Genomic DNA, 22,669 nt, shown 5'->3' with positions numbered 1-22,669 from the left:
CAGTGATTTTGGAGTTCAAGAAAATAAAATCTGTCACAGTAGCCATGGATATAAATTAACATGAATAATACAATTTTGTTTCCTTTAAAAAGAAATTTTTATTAATATTAAGTATTAAATACATAGAAGTTTGTAATATATGTATAAAATGTAGAAAATAATGGAAAAAAAGCTACCTAGGTACTTCAATCTAGTTTAAGAAACAGGCTATTACTATATTTTCAAAGACTAGTACGTACCTTATCATGATCTCAAGTCCCATTTTTCCTTAGATAAGCATTTTCTTGAATTTAAAAATAATTCTCTTACTTATTTTTGTAATAACTAAGATGTAATGCACATACTACCTAAATTAAATCATAAAAAATTGTATTTTTGGTGTGTTTCACAGAGTTGTGCAATCATCAATGCAATCAACTTTAGAATATATTACTTACCTCCTCTAAAAAAAAAAAAATCACATGTCTATCAGTAGTCCACATTTTCTCCTACTCTTCAGTTCAGTTCAGTTCAGTTGCTCAGTCGTGTTCGACTCTTTGCGACCCCATGAATCGCAGCACGTCAGGCCTCCCTGTCCATCACCATCTCCTGGAGTTCACTCAGACTCATGTCCATCGAGTCCGTGATGCCATCCAGCCATCTGATCCTCGGTCGTCCCCTTCTCCTCCTGCCCTCAATCCCTCCCAGCATCAGCGTCTTTTCCAATGAGTCAACTCTTTGCATGAGGTGGCCAAAGTATTGGCGCTTCAGCTTTAGCATCATTTCTTCCAATGAACACCCAGGACTGATCTCCTTCAGAATGGACTGGTTGGATCTCCCTGCAGTCCAAGGGACTCTCAAGAGTCTTCTCCAACACCACAATTCAAAAGCATCATTTCTTCGGCGCTCAGCCTTCTTCTCAGTCCAACTCTCACATCCATACATGACCACAGGAAAAACCATAGCCTTGACTAGACGGACCTTAGTCGGCAAAGTAATGTCTCAGCTTTTGAATATACTATCTAGGTTGGTAGCAACCATTAATCTACTTCCTGTCTCTATAGACCTATATATTCTGGACATTTCACATAAATCGAATCATATATGAATTCCTTCATATATTTAGGAATATGGCCTTTTGAGGTTGGTTTCTTTTACTTAGCATGTTTTCAAGGTTCATCCATGTTGAGTAATATTTCAGGCACTGCTTACTTTAAAAATACTTCTGCACATAGGAAACATATTGTTCAGGAAGTTACAGTGTGTAGCCCTCCCAAAGAGTGAGGGGTTATGTGCCCCCCTCCTTAGGGTGGAATATTTACATGTATTATTTGGAAATCTTTGGTAAGAGATCTGTCTCCTTTTCTTCACTATTAATTTATTCAATTATTCTTTGATATAAGTATGGACTCATGAAAACTTATTTTATATTTTAAGTTATAATAATCACATACTATTTTATTTTGTTGCTCAAACTGTTCTATCTTTGGCCATTAGAAGCTTTGTCAGTTGGGTCCTATGTTTTTGTGACATTCATCTATAATGTGGGGGAGGGGGATTATTTTGTTTTTGAGCATTTCCTTACTTTCCAGCACTAGAAGATACTAGGCTCATTTTGTGTATTTCTTCCCCTTGTCCTAGAAACAGCCATTTCTGAGGAAAAATTCCATTTACTGGCAAATGGTATTAGAAATCAAGAACTGAGCATTAGGTACGGCTGTGGTTGCTGGTGTATTATTTCTTTTAGATCCTCTCTGCTAATAAAGCAATGAAACATATGTGTGCATGCTAACATGCATATATACACACATCTACAAATATTTCTATGTATCTCACTTATATCTATATTAAACAAAACATGAGTCCATACTGATTTCTCTAACTCTAATTCATTATATCTTATGGATCATTCTAGCCTCCTCTCCTTGCTTTTAACTATGTGATTTCCTACTATATCAGCGACAAATGTGGTTCCCACCACTCATCATCCACCTACACAATTGTTCAATTCCAGTAAAGGCTCCAACTTAATGATTCCCAACTTATGATTTTCTGATTTTATGATGGCATGATAACGATATATATTCATCAGAAACCATACTTCAAATTTTGAATTTTGAGCTTTTCCTGGGCTATAATATACAGCATGATATAGTTTCCTAATGCTGGGTAGCAGCAGTGAGCTTACAACATTCTTTATCCCTATAACCCATTCTGTTTTTCACTTTAAGTATAGGAGTCAATGAACTACTTGAAATATTCAACACTTAAAACAGGTTTTGTGTGTTAGTTGCTCAGTCAGGTCTGGCTCTTTGAGACCACAAGGACTGTCCGCCAGGTTCCTCTTTCCATGGAATTCTCAGGCAAGAATACTGGAGTGGGTTGCCATTTCCTACTCTAGCTGATCTTCCGGACCCAGGGATTGAACCTGGGTCTCTTGCATTGCAGACAGGTTCTTTACCATCTGAGCCACCAGGGAAGCCCCCAAACAGGTTTTTTTGTTAGGTAACTTTTCCCAACTGTAGGCTAATGTAAGTGTTTTGAGCCCATTTAAGATAGGCTAGGCCAAGCTATGATATTTGGTAGGTTAGATGTGTCAAATGCATTTTTAACTTATGATAAAATGGGTTTACTGGGAAGTAACCTCATGCCAAATTGAGGACAAACTGTACAAATTCAGTAGCATCAGAATTGTTAATAAATAGCAACATGGATTACAACATTATCAACAAAAGTGTGTATGTATAGTTTCATTCACCTTTAGTCTTATAAACACCACTCATGATCAAAGTTATTTATGTCAGTGTCTTTTCCTTCCAACCCCTTTAGTAATATTGTTCCCTCTATTTGTAAGATATTTAGATCCTCTTATCAAGAGTTTGCATTATTTTATGTCTAAATAATGGTTTTTAAAAGTTTGCATATAGGAAGCATTCTTTCTGATATAAAGTTCTGCGAGTTTCGACAGATGCATAATGTCATGTCTCCATGTTTCACCAAGACAGTATCATACAGCATAGTATTATAGTCCTAAAAATCTGCTGTGACTCATCCATGCATTCCCCCTTTGCACAAATCCCTGGCAGTCACAAATCATTTTATGCCTCATAATTTCACTTTTTTAAGAACGTCATAAAACTGGAATCATATGGCATCCCTTTTTGACTGGCTTCTTCTACTCAGTAATATGCACTTAAGCATCCTCCATGGGTTGTGCTTTTCTTTTCTTTTTTGGTGGCTTGATAGCTCATTTCTTTTTAATAACTGAATAATAATCTGTTGTATTGATGTACCATAGTTTGCTTACCCATTTATTTTCCAAAGTATATCTTGGCTTATTTTAGCTTTTAGCAATTGTGAATAAAGTCCTTAACATTCATATGCATTTTTTTCATGCACATAAATCTTCAAATTAATTGGGTAAATAACTAGGAGCTCTTTGTATATTTTTGATTTAGGTTGTTTTTCAGACATTATAACAGAACTAGACAGAAGATCAACAAGGATATAGAAGAACTCCAAAGTGCCATTAATAACAGGATCTAACTGACATTTACAGAACACACCACCTGAAAAAATAATCTACAGTTTTCTCCAATGCCCATGGAACATTCACCAAGACATATCATATCCTGAACCATAAAAATAAACCCCAGAAAGTTAAGAAAATACAGTGTTTTCTAACCACAAAAGGATAAAATTAGAAACCAATAACAGGAAGATAACAGAAAAAAATCCAATATACTGGAACCCTAAACCAAGTTTATAAACTTGATAACCAATGGATAAAAGAAGTCTCAAAAGAAATAATAAAAAAAATATACTGAAGTGAGTGAAAGCAAAAGGACAACATGTCAAAACCAATGCATTTCACCTTAAACAGTGCTTCTAAATAATAAATTAGAAACGTGGCGGATTCATGGTGATATATGGCAAAACCAATACAGTGTTGTAAAGTAAAATCAAAATAAATAAATAAAATAAAATATATAAAAAAAGAAAAAGGTAAAGTATCCCACCTTAGGAGCCATATAGAGCAAGATACATCCCCCCAAATCTCACCACCAAGTAAATAAGGGGCCATTACAGCAGTTTCTTTTACCCAGTATTTCATTTCCAGCTATTGAGAAAAAACTACAAGGTATCTAAAAGACAAAAAGCAAAATTTGAAGATACAGCAAACATTAACAGAACAGACATAGCAGAGATGTTTAAACTATAAGACAGGAATTTAACACAAGTATCTGAGGGCCCAATAGACAGCATGCCAGGCCAAATGGGCAATGTAAGCAGAGAGATCGAAATCCTGAGAAACAAACAAAAAGAAATGCTAGATATAAAAAACAATGAAAGAGAAATAAAGAATGCCTATGATGGGCTCCTTAGTCGATTGGAGAATGCAATGGTCATAGCAAATATCCTCTTCCAACAACAAAAGAGACAACTCTACACAAGGACATCAATGGACGGTAAATACCAAAAACAGACTGATTATATTCTTTGCAGCCTAAGATGAAGAAGCTCTATACAGTCACCAGAAATAAGACTGGGAGCTGACTGTGGCTCAGATCATGAACTCCTGATTGCCAAATTCAGACTTAAATTGAAGAAAGTAGGGAAAGCCACTAGATCATTCAGGTATGACCAAAAACAATTCCCTTATAATTATATAGTGAAAATGATAAATACATTCAAGGGATTAGATCTGATAGACAGAGTGCCTGAAGAACAACGGATGGAGGTTTGTAATATTGTACAGGAGGCCGTGATCAAAACCATCCCAAAGAAAAAGAAATGCAAAAAGGCAAAATGGTTGTCTGAGGAGGCCTTACAAATAGCTGAGAAAAGAAAAGAAATGAAAGGCAAAGGAGAAAAGGAAAGATATATGCATCAGAAAGCAGAATTCCAAAGAATAGCAAGGAGAGAAAAGGAAGACTTCCTAAGTGATCAATGGATAAAACAGAGGAAAACAACAGAATGAGAAAGACTAGAGATCTCTTCAAGAAAATCAGAGATACCAAGAGAACATTTCAGGCAGAGATGGGCACAATAAAGACAGAAATGGTATGGACCTAACAGGAGCAGAAGATATTAAGAAGAAGTGGCAAGAACACACAGAAGAACTATACAAAAAAGATCTTAATGACCCAGATAACCATGATAGTGTGATCACTCACCTAGAGCCAGACATCCTAGAGTATGAAGTCAAGTGGACCCTATTAGGAAGCATCATTAGGAACAAAGCTAGTGGAGGATATGGAATTTCAGCTGAGCTATTTCCAGCCCTAAAAGATAATGCTGCACTCAATATGCCACTCAAATTCCAGGAAATGCTGGAAAACTCAGTGGTAGCCACAGGACTGGAAAAGGTCAGTTTTCATTCCCAAAGAAAGGCTATGCCAAAGAATGTTCGAACTACTGCACAACTACACTCATTTTACATGCTAGCATAGTAATGCTGAAAACTGTTCAAGCCAGGCTTCAACAGTATGTGAACTGAAAACTTCCAGATGTTCAAGCTGGATTAGAAAAGGCAGAGGAACCAGATATAAGATTGCCAAGATCCGTTGGGTTATACAAAAAGCAAGAGAATTCTACAAAAACATCTACTTCTGTTTCATTGACTATGCTAAAGCCTTTCATGGCGTGGATCACAACAAACCGTGGAAAATTCTTAAAGAGATAGGAATATCAGATCACCTTACCTGCCTCCTGAGAAATCTGTAAGCAGGTCAACAAGCAACAGTTAGAACTGGACTTGGAACAATAGACTGGTTCCAAATTGGGAAAGGAGTACGTCAAGGCTATACGTTGTCACCCTGCTTATTTAACTTATATACAGAGTACATCCTGTGAAATGCTGGGCTGGATGAAGCACAAGCTGGAATCAAGATTGCAGGACAAATATCAATAACCTCAGATATGCAGATGACACCACTCTTATGGCAGAAAGCAAAGAAGAACTAAAGAGCCTCTTGATGAAAGTGAAAGAGGAGAGTGAAAAAGGTGGCTTAAAGCTTGACATTCAGAAAACTAAGATCATGTTATCTGGTCCCATCACTTCATGGGAAATAGATGGGGAAACAGTGGCTGACTTTTTATTTCTGGGCTCCAAAATCACTGCAGATGGTGACTGCAGCCATGAAATTAAAAGACGCTTACTCCCTGGAAGGAAAGTTATGACCAACCTAGAAATGCATATTAAAAAGCAGAGACATTACTCTGCCAACGGAAGTCCGTCTAGTAAAGGCTATGGTTTTTCCAGTAGTTATGTATGGATGTGAGAGTTGGACTGTGAAGAAAGCTGAGCACTGAAGAATTGATGCTTTTGAACTGTGATGCTGGAGAAGACTTTTGAGAGTTCCTTGGGCTGCAAGGAGATCCAACCAGTCCATCCTAAAGGAGATCAGTCCTGGGTGTTCATTGGAGGGACTGATGTTGAAGCTGAAACTCGAATACTTTGGTCACCTGATGAGAAGAGCTGACTCATTTGATAAGACCCCGATGCTGGGAAAGATTGAGGGCAGGAGGAGAAGGGGATAACAGAGGACGAGATGGTTGGATGGCATCACCAACTCAGTGGACATGAGTTTGAGCAACCTCTGGGAGTTGAAGATGGTTAGGAAAGCCTGGCATGCTGCAGTCCGTGGGGTTGCAAAGAGTCTAACACAACTGAGCAACTGAACTGAACTGAAGAAGAAGGAAGAAAGGAACAAAAAAATATTTGTAACAATAATGACTCAAAGTTTTCTCAAGCTAATGTCAGATGCAAACTACAGATCCAGAAATAGAGAATATCAAGCAGAATATTTGCCAAGAAAGCCACACTTAGGCATAACATTTCAAACTACAGAAAATTAGTGATTTAAAATAATCTTAAAAGAAGCCAAAGGGGAAAAAACACTTACCTAAACAGAAACAAAATAAAGGATTACATTTGATTTCTCCTTAGAAATCATGTGAAGAAGAAGAAAGTGGAGTGAAACATTTAAAGAGTTGAGAGAAAAGAAAAACCAACTCACAATACTATGTGCAGTTATGCTTCAAAACTGCAGGACAGGGACTTTCCTGGTGGTCTAGTGGTTAGGAATACACCTTATAATGCAGGGAACACAAATTTGATCACTGGTGGCTCAGACAGTAAAGAATCTGCCTGCAGTGCGACAGACCTAGAATTGATCCTTGGATTGGGATGATCCCTTGGGGAAGGAAATGGCAATCCACTCCAGTATGCTTGCCTAGAAATATTCATGGACAGAGGAGCCTGGTGGGCTCACAAAGAGTTAGACACAATTGAGGAACTAACACTTTCATTGATAGGGAATTAACATCCCAAAGGCCTCAAAACAACTAAGCTTATCCACTGCAACTACTGAGCACACATCCCATGCTACAACTAAGACCTGATGCAGCCAAAAAAAGTGCAGGTCAAACAGAAACTGAGGGAATCTGCTGCCAGTAGATTTGCAAGAATTACAAGAATTGTTAAAACGAGTTCTTTAGAAACATCCATATCTGTATAACTGAGTCAATTTGCTATACAGCAGAGATTGGCACAACTTTGTAAATCAACTATCCTTCAATTAAAAAAAGTTCTTTAGCAAGAAGGGAAAAGAAACTACATAAAGGAAGGAAGAGCATAAAAGAAGGAATAAATTAAGGTAAATAAAAACTTTACATGTGAAGTAGTATGATGTTACTTGAGAGTGGACTTGGATTAGCTATAAATGTATATTGCAAACTTTAAGGCAATCACCAAAAAAAAAGTAAAAATAAGTTTAATCTATATACTAAGGAAGAAGAAAAAAAGGAATCACATTAAAATCTCAGTTACAATCAGAAGTGGCAAAGAAGAGAACGACTGGAAGATAAAAACAGGGAAAAAAAGGAAAAAAGATAGAAAACTGTAACATATGGTAGACATTACTCCAATTATCCTTAGAATCACTTTGAGTATCAGTGGCCTAAATGCATCAGTTAAAAGACAGAAATTGTCAGAGTGGATAAAAAATACAATCCAAGTATATGTTGTGTAGGAGAAATCCATTTTAAATATAAAGACACATATAGATTAAAAGTAAATGGATACAGAAAAATATACTATGCTAACATTAATAAAAAAAGGAGTAGCTATATTAATTTCAGACAGAGCATACTTCAAAGCCAGGAATGTTATCAGGGATAAAGGACATTACATAATGAAAAGGGGGTCAATTCTGCAAGAAGATACAGTGATCTTTAACGTGTCTGCACCCAACAATAGTGTCAAACTATGTAAGGCTGAACTCCAAAACTGCAAAGAGAAATATATGAGTCCACTATCTAACCTGGACACCTCAAGCTCTGTCAGAAATGGACGGATACAACTCGGAGAAAATCAGTAAGGGCATGGTTGAACTCAACACTGTCATCAATCAGCTGGGTATAATTAACACCTCAACAAACTTCATCCAACAACAGCAGAAAACACATTCCTCTCAAACTCACATGGAACATTCACCATGAGAGACCACAATCTGGGCCATAAAGTACATCCTAATAGATTTATACAATGTCTACTTTCAGACAACAATGAAATTAAACTAGAAATTAAACTTCTTCAATAACAAAAAGATAACTGAAAATCCCCAAATGTTAGTAGATTAAAGAACACTCCTGTAACTAACAAGTGATTACAGCAAGACTACAGGATGAAAAGTTAATACACAAAAGCAAATTGCTTTCCTATATATTTGCCAGCAACAAACAACAGAAACGAAATTAAAAATAGAATACCATTTATATTAGCACTTCCCATAAAGAAATACTTAACTTAGATACAAGTCTAACAAAATATGTATAAGTTCTATATGAGGAAAATTACAAAACCCTGAAAGAAAGAAAGAAATAAATCAAAGAAGAAACAAATAAATGGACAGATGTTCCATGTTAATGGATAGGAAATCTGAATATTGTCAGTTCAGTGATTCAATGCAAATTCAATGCAATTCAAATAAAAATCCCAGTAAGTCATTTTATGGATATCAATAAACTTATTCTGAAGTTTATATGGAAAGACAAAAGTCTGTAAGTAGCCAAGGTGAAGTCGCTCAGTCGTGTCCGACTCTTTGCGACCCCGTGGACTGTAACTTACTAGGCTTCTCCGTAACCTACTAGGCTTCTCCGTCCATGGGATTCTCCAGGCAAGAATACTGGAGTGGATTGCCATTTCCTTCTCCAGGGGATCTTCCCGACCCAGGGATCGAACCCGGGTCTCCCACATTGGAGGCAGACGCTTTAACCTCTGAGCCACCAGGGAAGCCAACACAATACTTAAGGAGAACAAAGTTGGAGAGCTGATACTAACTGACTTTGAGACTTATAGATACTATAAAGCCATAGTAATTAAGACAGTGTGGTATTGACAAAAGAACAGATAAATAGATGAATGGACAGAACAGAAGAACATAAATACAGTCAATGAATCTTTGACAGAGGAGCAAAGGGAATACAATGGAGCAAAAAAAAAAAAAGCTTTCCAGCAAATGGTACTAGACATCCATCCACATGCAAAAACTGAACTTAAGACACAAGATACAGACTGTTCTTCCTTGTAAAAATTAGCTCAGTATGGGTTACAGAACAAATTACTAACAACAAAAACTATAAAACTCCTAGAAGATGACATAGGAGAAAACATAGATGACTTGGCTGCTATGACTTTTTGGATGTAACTTTTAGATACAAGGGCATAATCCATGGAAAAAATAATTGATAAGCTGGACTCATTAAAATTATTGCTTATCACAATGAGAAAGAATCAAATTTGTAATTTCAAGATGTGCAAACTCCACTTTAAAAACTTTATTGAAGTATAATTTACATACAATACTCAATTCATTTGCCTATAATTCCATAAGATCTATTTTTCTGTGGTAGTTTACAGTGTTACTACGATGTGAGTAGGTATAGATTATTTTATTCATCTTGCTAAAGACTTGTTTGGAAGATTGATGCTTTTCTGGAGTTTGAGATTCTTTTTGGTATTATATGATATTTCAATCTTTTTCTTCATTCTCTACTATCTTCTTCTGAACTTTAAGTATATTTCATATTTTCTTACTCTATCATCCATGGTTAACTTTTACTTCACTTTTATGTCACTGTAAATATGAGCTACATTATGGATAATTTCTTCTAATAGTTTTACCTGTTTCCCTAACTGCCTCTTCAACTGTATATAATCTTCAGTCTAACCCATCTATTAAGTTTTAAAACTTTCATTATTATATTTTACATGTCCAATATTGACATCTCCAATATTTCTAAAGAGAAATCTTCTCCTGATCTTATTGAGGATTCCTTGTATATGATGAATATCTTTTCTCTTGATGCTTTCAAGATTCTCTATTTTTGGCTTCTGACAGATTATTATATGGATTTCTATCCACTTTCATAGTTGGAGTCTGCTGAGTATCTTGGATTTGCAGATTTGTGTCTTGCATCAAATTTGGGAAGTTTTTAGTTATTAATCTTCAAATAATCCTCTGCCCTTTTCTCCCTTTCTTCTCCTTCTGAGACTCCCACAAAGCATGGTCTAGTGGTGTTAGACCAAGAACTTAATGGTGTTTCACAGGTCCCCTGGGCTCCATTCACTTTTCTTCAATAGTTTTTTTTTTTTCCTTTCTGTTCCTCAGACTTAACAATTTCAGTAGCTCTATCTTGAAGTTCATTGACTCTTTTCTCTGGCTTCTGAAATCGGCTTCTGAATCCCTTTAGTGAAATTTTTATGTCAGTTATGTTTTTCAACTCTAGAATATCTTTTTGCCTTTTTAAAAATCTCATTATTGATATTTACATTTTGCTCATATCATTTTCTTGATTTTATTGACATCTTCCTTTAGTATTTTGAGCATCTTTAAGACAACTGTTTTAAAAATCTCTGTCTAATAAGTTTACCATCTGGTCATCCTCATGAGTCTTTTCTGTCAAATTTTTTTTTTCTCTTTTAATGGGCCACATTTCTGTTTTTTTTTTTTTTAAATACTTTGTATTGTTGTTAATGTTTAAAACTGAACATCTGAATCTTGTAATGTGGTAATTCTAGAAATCATATTCTCCTCCCATGCCTTCAGATCTTGCTCTATTTTTGATTGTTGTAGAGTGTTTCTTTGCTGGGATCAGCCTGAGGTGTAAACCTAAGGTGATCCCAGGTGTTCTCTGAATCTGCATTCTCTTTGGGCTTGTGCAATGACTTTTTAAATTTCCTTTTGTAAGTGTTTGCTCTTGGGTATCCTAATCCTTAAATATCTGGCTTCCAAAGGGGGAAAAGAGAAAAGTCTAGCGGACATTTTTTTTAAAAAAAAGGCACTGTCCCTTTAATTCTCCTTGAAGTTATTTCATTTGGTGGAAGTTACAATAATGGTAATCTGCCTTGGTCTGTACCTCTACATTGCAAAGCAATAATTCACAAATAAAACCTAGATCCCTAATATTTGACAGATGAGGTCCTAGTTGCCCACTGTCTCCCATAAGCATGCTAGTGTTGGCTGCCTGCCATGCAGTTGAGGGGTTGAGAAGTACATAGATAGTACTATTGGGGGCAAAATTGACTAAAATTAACCACAATTTACCAGCCAAACCTATCCCTGGAAGCTGCTAGCCTTTGAATATACTCAAGATATCCAAAATTGTTGTATTAGATTCTGTTAGTCCAACTGTTGTCTAGGTCAAGAAATGGATTCCTTTCTATCGTCTTCTTCCCAGTTCCCTTCTACAGCCTTTTATAAGCTAAGTATATTTTATTTTAGGTTAAAAATCAGAAGCACTTCAAGATGGTAATACTGTTATTGACAATTATTATTTTAAATGATCCATGTCATTTTAATATGTTTTTAAAAATATTTAAGATAACTGAATTCACTGTTATAAAAATTTAAATCCAATATATTTTCCCTTAAAAAATGTTTTAACAATAGTTGTGTGAAACCGTTTTTGGCACCAAATGGAAAGAGTTAACTGCTCCCCAACAGCAGTGCATGTGTCTGAGTGTTTATGTTCCGTCATGGACTAGATGAGGCTGAGATCAAATTGGTAATAAATTGTGGGAAAAATGATTAGTCCTACTTCACACATTAAAAACTAACTAGAGACTTCACCTCCTACTTTAGAAGACAGAGACATTATGGAAAATTACATGTAACAAAAAATAAGCTGAATATTTAAAGCAATTGAAAGATGGATTATTAAGTATTACAACAGTAAATCTCTTTATAGAATGAAAAACTGCTTATTACTTTTTCCTATTATGAATTTAGATATTCACATAGTAGTTTTTCTTAGTGAGGAAATCTACACAGGACCTCATAACATTTCCATGAGCTATGTGAAGTCACTAAAAAACTAAGTAGAGATTACAAATCAAGTTAATGACTGAACTGAGAATAAAACAAGGATAAATTATGCCTCAGTGTGTAACCACAGTGGTTGCTCTATTACTGTTAATGACATTTAGAACCAAAAGTATTTGATCTCTTTAAAAAGTGAGTAGGGCATAAATTATAGATTTGGGAGCTTATATGATGCAGTTTTGTGGGCAATTCAATTAGCTACTAGGACTGGAAGTGCTAAACTTAGCTGAATAAATTTCCCAAGGTCACATGAAGAGTAAATGCTAAGTTATAAACTCAAAGATCTGATTTTTAAAATAGAGTTCTTTTTCCATGAGTGTTGACCAAGATAGTAGAACCTTAACTAAGGCTCTCCTATTGATTGTGGGGAAAATATCCAAGACTGACTATCTGAGAACTCTGAACATAAATAACTGCAGGTAGACTGGGGGCAGAAGTCAGAATTTGAATAATAACACTGAATGGGGCTAATTCCAGTTACGGAGCTGCACTGCTATGGTCATGATGGCATAAGCAGAAGAACCCAGTAAGAAGACATATCTACCTGGCTAAAGTCTAGAAGTGTGAGTGAGAGGAAGCTCTGTTATTTTTTATTTTTTCCTTTTCTTTTGCCTTTGCCCTGAAGGTGGTCCAATTGTGTGGAACTGTATAATAGCACAGGGGATTAATACTCTACAAGAAATATCTTCTATTCCCAGTTTCCTTAGCTAGAAGCTATTTCTTGTAGAGCAGTAACTGGGAGCTGCAGAGTAAAGGGAAATGCTTAGAGAGGAGAGAGCTGGTTAAGGTGGATTTCTTAATTCTGAGAATCAACTGACACAAGTCCCAGGCTTACTCCTGAGCTAAGCATGTGTGACAGACTCAAAGAAGTATAAGAAAGGTTTTTTTTTTTTTTAAAAAATAAACAAAATATACTCCACTGCCCAATTCTCAAGCTAATTCCTGAATTGCTCATGTGCTGGCAGACCCAAACACAATAGCAAAGGCTGACTCACCATCCATATAAGTCAAGACAGAATTTTCAACATGAATCCAATCAGATTGGTTGCTGAAACTAGCTAATTAACTAACTCTCTCCAGAGAATTTTAACAGAGGCCAGAGGTTTAAAAGATAATACTCAAAATGTCCAGGGTATAATCCAATATTACTCAACATAGAAAGAAATCAAGAAAATCTGACCAACTATTACAGAAAAAGAAAATCAACAGATGTCAACTCCAAGGTGATTCAGATATTGGAGTTGTCAGAAAAACAACATTAAGCAGCAATTATAAAACCATTCTCCATGAAATAAAGGTCAACCCTTCTGAAATAAAAGCAAAGATAGAAGTTCTTAGAAAAGAAATGGAGAAGGCAATGGCACCCCACTCCAGTACTCTTGCCTGAAAAATCCCATGGACGGAGGAGCCTGGTAGGCTGCAGTCCATGGGGTCACTAAGGGTTGGACATGACTGAGTGACTTCACTTTCACTTTGCACTTTCATGCAATGGAGAAGGAAATGGCAACCCACTCCAGTGTTCTTGCTTGGAGAATCTCAGGGACAGGGGAGCCTGGTGGGCTGCCGTCTATGGGGTCTCTATGGGGTCGCACAGAGTCTGACACGACTGAAGTGACTTAGCAGCGGCAGCAGAAAAGAAACACAGCCATAAAAAATAGCTGAATATAAATTTTAGAACTGAAAATACTGCAACTGTAATTTTAAAATTCACTGCCTCGGCTCAAAGGCAAAATTAAGATGAAAGAGGAAAAATGTCAATGAACTTAAAGATAGATTAACATAAACAATCTGAAGAATAGGATAAAAATGAGTTTAAAAACAAGTGAACGATAGAGACCTGTGATACATTATTAAAAGATGTGCAATTCATGTCAAAAAAGTACCAGAAGTAAATGAGAAAGAGATACGAACAGAAAAAGAAAAAATCTGAAAACTTAATGGCTAATTCCCAAATTTGGTTAAAGACATAGTTTTAAAAGAAACTCTTTTAAAAAGCATAAACTCAAAAAAATCTACATCCAGATACATAATAATCAAATTGTTGAAATCAAAGATTCAGAAAAAATATCTTCAAAGCGTCCAGAGAATAAAAAATAACACATATAAGGAAATATCAATTCAAATGGTTGTGGATTTCTCCATAGGAACTATGGAGCCAGAAGAGAGTGGAATAACATTTTTTTAAATGCTGAAAGGAAAGAGCTGTTAATCCAGAATTCTATATCTAGTGAAAATATCCTTCAGGAATAAAGGTAAGATAAAGACATTTCCAGATGAATGAAAGCTTTTGCTAGCACACTTGATCTAAGAACTAGAACTCTGAACCAGTAACAACACAATGATGATGATCAACACTTAAACTTACTATGAATCAACTGTTCTAAGCACTTAAATGGACTAGTTTACTTAATTCAAGAAGGCTGGTACTATTAACATCCTCATTGTAGAGATGAGAAAAAGAAATACGTGATATAGCTAGTAAAAGAGCCAGAATAGAACCCAAGCAATGCGTTCAGAGACGATGCTCTTGACCATTACTTACTACAATCTTCCAACTTGTTAAAAAAAAAAAAAACCACCTGGAAAATATTAAGTTAACAAAATAGATGGAAGCCATTTAAACAGATTAAGTAATTTTAATTACTTAAGTAAATAATTAAATAATTATTATATTATTAAATTGTTAAGTATTATATTATTATACTAGAGATAAAAATAGGAAGGCAAGGCACCAACTTGATGTATTACTTTATCCTGAAAAATATTCTATTAAAACCAGGATGAAACATCGAGTTAGCAATAGTAATCATAAAAATAAACCATTTTTTTGAGTACTTACTATGTGTCAGAAATTGTTTTGGAGCCGAGGATGTAAAATGAATAAGATGAAGCAGCTGATCTTAACACAAATTTGTATTTTATACAAATTAGGTAAAACAGACAAGAAAGTAAATGATTATAACATAGCATGTGCTATAACATAAGCATGTACAAAGCCTCAAGTACATACAAGGCAAAAACTCTATAGAAAGGAGGCATCAATCTAATCAAGGCTATTAAAAAAATTTTTTTTAATGCTTTGAAAAGCACAAAAAAATAAACATTAAGGGAAACAGCCCATAATTCCTTTTCCATAACTCATGTGGACCACTATCTCTGTTTCAATTTTGTAAATAAACTCTCAGTTAATAGGTAATGGAAATAAAAATCAGAAGAATCTGTTACCATGCTGTATATATGTTTTAATTTTCAAAGCCTTCAGCCTAAGAATGATGAACTCATTCCAAAATACTTAACATCAGCTCCTATTAATTTATTTTCATTCACTGGGCAGGCAGGTACTCAGTAATTATGTGAATTTAGAAGGCAGAGGGGACATTAATCCAGAAAAATTTTTCAGTAAGGCAAAAGCACTGTTTCTATACTGGATCAGGAAAGCTACATTCAGTTTAAGAAGTTAACAGTTATAAGGAAAAAGTTCTCCAGATAAACAGGGAATCCTTAAGGTAAGCACCATGTCTTACTTTTCTTTCCACACTGAGTATTCCTAACGGCTAATACAAGGCCTGACAAATAGATTATTTTGAATAATAATAATTCAAGAGTTTGTCGAATTAGATTTTTATTATAAAGTAATTAACAAGAGGTGAAGTTTAATTCTATCTTGACTATATTCGTTGTATGACAAGAAAGAGTACTTATATTCAAGGACTACTACTTAATTCCATAGAGAAAAGGGACCAGAGGTGACCTTTGATCTCCTATGGGCAGATAATATAAGTAAGGGTGAAAAAAGAACAGCATATGAGAATCACTGTAAGTTTGTTAAAGACTAGCATGGACTTTTAAATTAAAAATATCATTACTTTAGTTCTTTTCTTGGTCTTATTATATGAAATGTTATAATATAGTACTTGTAACAGGAAAGAAAGTACAGCAACTGATGACCCACTCACTTTTCCCTGTAGCTGCACTTCAAGTGCCTGCCACCTATAGGATACAAACTTAGTCTAAGTAACAGAAAGGGCATTATAACTCATTCTATGCATTAAATAGACATATTTACTTTTATATTCATTTTGCAAACAGGATCAATAAACAACTATAAATAATGAGAGAGAAATCCTGCCAATTATAAAGTTACTATGTATTTTCTAGATTGCTGAGATCAACTGCGTAAATCAAAGGTCATTAAATCAACAGATTCTCACTAAGTTGACAGTTCTGTCTTTACCCTAAATGATGTCTGTTGTTCTCATTAAAGGGGACTTTAATCTAATAATTACTAAAATAATAAAAAATAACTAAACTATCAAATTGAGGATGGATGTCACCATGTAGGTCAATGAATCATAGTTTTAAATATACTAATTTAATATACTAGCTTTCTCTGGTGACTAAGACAGTAAACAATTTGCCTACAATGGAGGAGGCCCAGGTTCCATCCCTGGATTTGGAAGATCCCTGGATTAGGAAATGGCAACCCACTCCAGCATTCTTGCCTGGGAAAGCCCATGGACAGAGGAGCCTGGTGGGTTACAGTCCATGTGGTTGCAAAGACTCTGACACAACTTAGTGACTAACACTTTGAACATATATTATTGATTTTCTTTTCATGACCACACATCAATATGCCTATTTACAAATGGAAATTAAGTTTCTAACTTGTAAATACCTATTAAAAGACTATTGCTTAGTTTTATTAAATTAGGACTTAATGACAACTAAGGAAAATTAATTGATAACTATAATCACAAAAAAAGAATATATTGCATCTTAAAAAACTGGACTCTTCTTGGGGTTATAATTGATTATTTTCAGCAGTCATATGCTATTTTCAAAGTTTCAACATAATATGCAAAAAAAAATAAAAAAGGATAAAGAACTTGAAAGAAACTGGTCAAGATTTAGACAGGATGCTGAGACGGGCAGGGGCAGAATTAAGTGGTATGACTATAAAGTTTCTTAGGTTTCTCAGTCTATTGTAGTGATTACTGGCGTGGAATTAATTTTCTTTGCACCACTTTGGTGACTTTCTTACCTAGAGAGCATGCCCAGAGGTGTAACATTAAGTGATCCCATCAGCATTGCCAGGGCCATCCCTGGTGCTTCCCGTTCTATTACTTCTTTTGTGGCCTGTAATTAAAGATTAAATAGCAGACTGAGTGAAATTAACCAAAAAATAAGGAAGGCAGAGTAGCAAAATTAACTTAAAAAATAATTATAGATCATGCTATCTATTAATATAAACCATACTTTGTAGTGCTCCAATTTTCTTTATTTTTAAGGCTTAAAGATTCAATTCTTTGGGACCACTGAATAAAAGCTGAAAACCAGGACACTGAGGGAACTTTTATATTAGTAGGTCTTTCTTATCCCTTATAACTCAGAAGTGTTTGACAGCAATCTCATCTTGCCTATCAACCTTAATTTTAAAATTAAGCCTCAGATTGTTAAAACGGCTCAACAGGTTTTCACAGAACAAGAAATCTGGGTATTTTTCTTTGTCTATCACTCTTGAAATTTAGTCCCTAAAAACCTGAGAACCCCTTGTATCTCTCCTAGCTCGATGATTTTATGATATAATAAATGGAACTCAACAAATCATCAAGTCAATTTTCTCCAGAAACTGGGTAGAAGAAAAACTTGAGATTCTTTTCCAAATCTTCAATATAAATTATATATCTGTTTTAAAAAGGAATTAATAAAGTGATAGGCTTTAAGTATATAAGTTTTAAGATTGGGCATTCTTAAGACAAGTATGGTTAAATGTGGGATAGGTTTTAAAGGCAAGAAAATTTCATTTTCTAAAGGTCAACCGAAATATGTATATATTATCATAATGTGATGGTAAAGATAAGCTTTATGCTAAAGTTGGGAATGAAGTACATGATTTAATCCATTTCTAATCCTCCTTTTACGTATGTAGCACGCTATAATAATTGGGAGCAACACAGGAAGAAAGCTTGCAAAATAAAGTATTATAGTAAATAAGAAGAAAGGCAAAAAAAATAAAAAGCTAGTTATGGAAAATAGAGTGAAAGGTTGATATTTCAATATTTCATTAGAAGTAGTGATCATCCTAAATAAGGCCATTGCTCTAGGCAAACTTTACATTGATAAATGTCTTATCTAGTCTAATAATCTAAATTTTAAAATGGCGGCGCAGGTTGCTATAATAGTTCAATAGATTTTCAGAGTAAGGAATCTGGGAAGAGCAGTTAAAATGTGTCACTATGTGTTAACATCCAGTTGATGTTATAAATAAGCTTTTAAGATGCATATAAATTACTTAGTCATATAGGATAAAGGATTACCAGAAATGATATAATCTACTGGTTCATTGAATCCCAGCATAATGTAATATTTAATAGTGTCAAAAATTTTAAAGAAAAATTAACACTAACATAATGCTTTTCAATAAAACCTGCTTTAAAAATAAAGGGCCAGCAGGAAGGAAAAATAGACATTCTTAAATTCTTAAGTTTGGAAATTGACCACTTTCATTAAAATATACAGCTAAAATTTGTTGAGCTAGTATACAGAATCTACCCCCATGTTTTCCAAATTCAATAAATCTGGTATGATTTTGAGGTCTCCAGAAAAGAAAAACTATTTCCATGTTAAAATTGATTTACTGAAGTTTACAACTTCTTCAGAACCTTAAAATCTTAAAGCCCTAAAAAGTCAAGGAAGAAAAAAAAAAGTCAAGGAAGGCATGTTACTGAGAACGATCTTAAAAGAGTCTCTGGATAGAGTTTATATTGATTTCATTATGTTTGAAAAAGTCAACTAAACAATGTCTGACATTTAATGAATTTGTAGGCCCACATAAAGATGATGTACTCCAAAGTAGGGTGGCACCCTTTATTTAAGCACAAGGAAGAAAATAGCAACAGATAGCTAAGAGGAAGTGTTTCACTTAGATACTTCTAAGCACAGCATTTATCCATCCATACAACAAATACTTATTAAACACCTCCTATGTACTAGGTAGAATTCTATGCAATGATACTGCAACTATAAGAGTATGTAAACTCACTGTCATCTAGTATGTGAAAAATAAATTGACAAATTACATATGAGAATTACCTAAAAGACATGCAATTCATTCATTTTTCTAGATCCTCTAAAATATACCACGGATTTGGCCAGACCATGGTGGTCTACTTGGAAAGGCTTGTCCCAATTTTAAAAGAATTGTTTTACTGGACTTTGCTTTTGTAGTATGCAGTGGGATACAATTAAATGGTTCAGCAAAACTCATATTTATTAATAAGTATTTGAGGCCATTGCTCACCACACTACACCGAGGTCCTCTTTAGAAGAAATTCTTTAAGTATCACAACCAGAAATGGGCATTCTTTTATGATACCAGTTTGTTTTTAAAATTATAATGATTGTGAATCAAGTTATTCTTGAGAACAGAGACAAATCTATGAATTTTTTTTAAAGTAGGCTTACTGAATACATGGGGCTTCCCTGGCAGCTAAGATAGTAAAGAATCTGCCTGCAATGCAGGATATCTGAGTTTTATCCCTGAGTTAGGAAGATACCTTGGAGAAGGTAATGGCTCCCTACAACAGTATTCTTGCCTGGTGAATTCCATGGACAGAGTAGCCTAGCGGGCTGCAGTCCACGAGACTGCAAAATGTCAGACACGACTGAGCGACTAATACTTTCACTGAACACAACCAAATTTCGTCTTATTTTTCCTTGCTCTATTTTTCCACATTTATCTTATTAAAAGTTTTGCCATGTTTTGTGTATTTGGCTAAGTCATATTAAATATATCATAATGTATTAGTAAATATATGGTTGAGAGATAGATGAATGTATGCTTTCTTACACAGAGCACTTCCTCTTTTCCAAATGTAATTTAGGAGAGACAGCTAATTCTTTCTGAAGACTTTCTACAGAATGTTGGCCTATAGACATAAATCTTGTACAGCTGAGAACATAGGAGGAAAATACATATAGAGTAGTGATGTCACTAAAAGGCATTGGTGCTGAGTGAGGAGGGAGACTCTAGGACTAGACAAAAACCAACCGCTTTTGCTTATATTTTCTTAAATAATGCACAAATATAGTTTTTCTCACATCTACATCAAATGTATCTTTTCCCTCTTTGGTGTAGCAAAATGATCAACATCTGTGAAGTCAGACAATACCACCACTTAGTTAAGGTCCTGAGAGTAAGGACTGGATCTGGTGAAGCCCCTACCATAGTGGCCAACATATAGAATACATACTCAATCAACATTTGTTGAATTAGAGGAGTGAATAAATGAACCCATATAGGTTTGAAATCTGGCCTTATCACTTACTTGCTTTGTAAGTTAGAACAAAATATTTAACCTCTCTGAGCTTCGGTGTACTTACAAACAAAATGGAGCTAATCATTAAGCATACCTACATTTTATAAGAATTAAATTATATAAGTAAATCACCTAGCATAGAGTAGGTATTTAATACGTGTCAATTTTCTCTAGGCCTCTGATTTCCAAACTTACATCTTCATAGTTTTTATTACACCAGTTAGAAAAGAGATACCATTCAAAAACCTAGAATCCAAACCCAGCAACAGTGGTTGAGAACCAAAGGTGAGGGGAAAGAGAAGAGAGCAAGAACCCCAAAATAAGAACACTGGCAGTGGCGGGCAGGAAGATGAATACTGAAATCACAGTATCTAAAGGAACAAACAGCCAAACAGAGTAGAGATCAGAAGAATGAACAGGAGGGCACGAGCTGGGTAGAAACATCTGTGAACTGTAAATGGGAAGGCTCAAATAGAAGGCAAAGAGCAGGAAAATAAAAGTTAACTTGGAATAAAATAAGAAAAAATATCTGTATAGGTTATTAGAAAATCCAAATAGAATAGTAGTTCTAACAATTGTAGCTTTATTCCTTTGATCATGTATACTAGGATGATACATATAGATAAAAGGTTATTAGTATCTATTAACAAGTAGATAATAAGAAATCATTATCTATTCACAATCAATGGCAAAAGAGATGCCATTAAAAGCATGAAATAATTTTTCTTATTAATATTTAGCTTGTTGTTTCCCACTTTATTATTAATTTGATTTCCATATTCTTTTTATCCTTGAGAAATAGTAGAAATTTATATTCTTACTTCAGATATAACCTTTTTTGCACTAGTAGATTCCAAAACAATGAGGTTTAATTAGATTTACCTACACTCTTTAAATAAGACATTTTATTTTTAACTTTTAGATACTTTCTAAGCTTTGAAGGTTGCAACTTCCATGGAAAATCACTTATTGTGATCTTTTTCTTTTACCCTTGACACTTTAAAGATAACATTAAAGTCAAAAAGATGCTTCAAAGACCGCTCAAGTTGCAAAAAAAAAAAAAAAAAAAGGTGTCATAAATAATGATTCTATAGCCCAGGGAACCTGTCAGTGAAGTTTGGGTCCATTTTTACCTTCATAGAAAAAAATCACCTTGAAAAATGTTATTGCTAACAGGCAATGATGTTTAAGTATGCACAGAACACACAATAGGTAAATGTAAATGTGTAGAAATTCCTTGTATGCATGGTGGTAGTAAAAAGTCACACAGTAGAGTGCTTTTACTTATTTTTACAGACATACTTTAGTTAATTAGGTATAATTTGTACATAAATATTTACATAATTGTTACTTGAGTACACAATTTCCTAACAACTACTACAGCATCTTCTGCTAATTAAACAATTTTAAATGACAAAGACTATCTGTGAAAATCTAACAAGTACTAATAAACTTGCTAAGCTATCCAGGTGGAATATGATTACAGCAGTGGTTCTCAAACTTCAGTGTGCATCAGGATCTTATAGAAACCTTGTTAAACAATGGTTGCTGGGTCATAGCCAGAGATTTTGATTCAGAATGTATAGTTGGGGTCTCAAATTTTTCATTTCTAACAAGTTTCCAGGTTATGTTTGTGATCCTGGTCAGAGGACTATACTTTGAAAAACACACCGCAGACAGAAGAAATGAGATAGATTAATGATAATGTGCACAACTTGCTGTAACATTCATAATCACCTTATATTCAATTTTGTAAAACAGACTGAAATAAATTTAATGATCCTTCATCAGAGCAAAATATAGACCTTAGTGAGGAGATAAATTAGGTAAAAATAGGCAGCTTAATGCCAAACAATTAAACTTTCCTGACTCTATTTACTAATGCCAGCCAACTACATAAATTTTATTTTACACTTTAAAAAATGGTAATAATAAAAAATCCATATCTTGTCCCTATAAGTATCCCACAGTACAGATAAGTTA

The 22,669-nt window shown here is 34.6% G+C and overlaps 1 protein-coding gene across 19 annotated transcripts in view; it reads right to left on the bottom strand.

The window, feature by feature from the left end:
- GPHN (gephyrin) overlaps positions 1-22,669 on the bottom strand; it is a 563,152-nt gene that overhangs the window by 254,907 nt on the left and 285,576 nt on the right. For 17 of the 19 annotated variants that reach the window (XM_060418186.1, XM_060418179.1, XM_060418180.1 and 14 more), the window contains one exon: positions 17,410-17,504. The exons of the other annotated variants lie outside the window; for them this stretch is intronic. In XM_060418186.1, the coding sequence (XP_060274169.1) occupies positions 17,410-17,468 (59 nt within the window). In that variant the 5' untranslated portion in view covers positions 17,469-17,504. The remainder of the gene's footprint in view (positions 1-17,409; positions 17,505-22,669) is intronic. 19 annotated transcript variants of the gene reach the window in all.

The sequence above is a fragment of the Ovis aries genome, chromosome 7, assembly GCF_016772045.2.
Source record: "Ovis aries strain OAR_USU_Benz2616 breed Rambouillet chromosome 7, ARS-UI_Ramb_v3.0, whole genome shotgun sequence".
NCBI classification, from domain to species: domain Eukaryota; kingdom Metazoa; phylum Chordata; class Mammalia; order Artiodactyla; family Bovidae; genus Ovis; species Ovis aries.
This window is presented reverse-complemented; position numbering and strand designations above follow the sequence as displayed.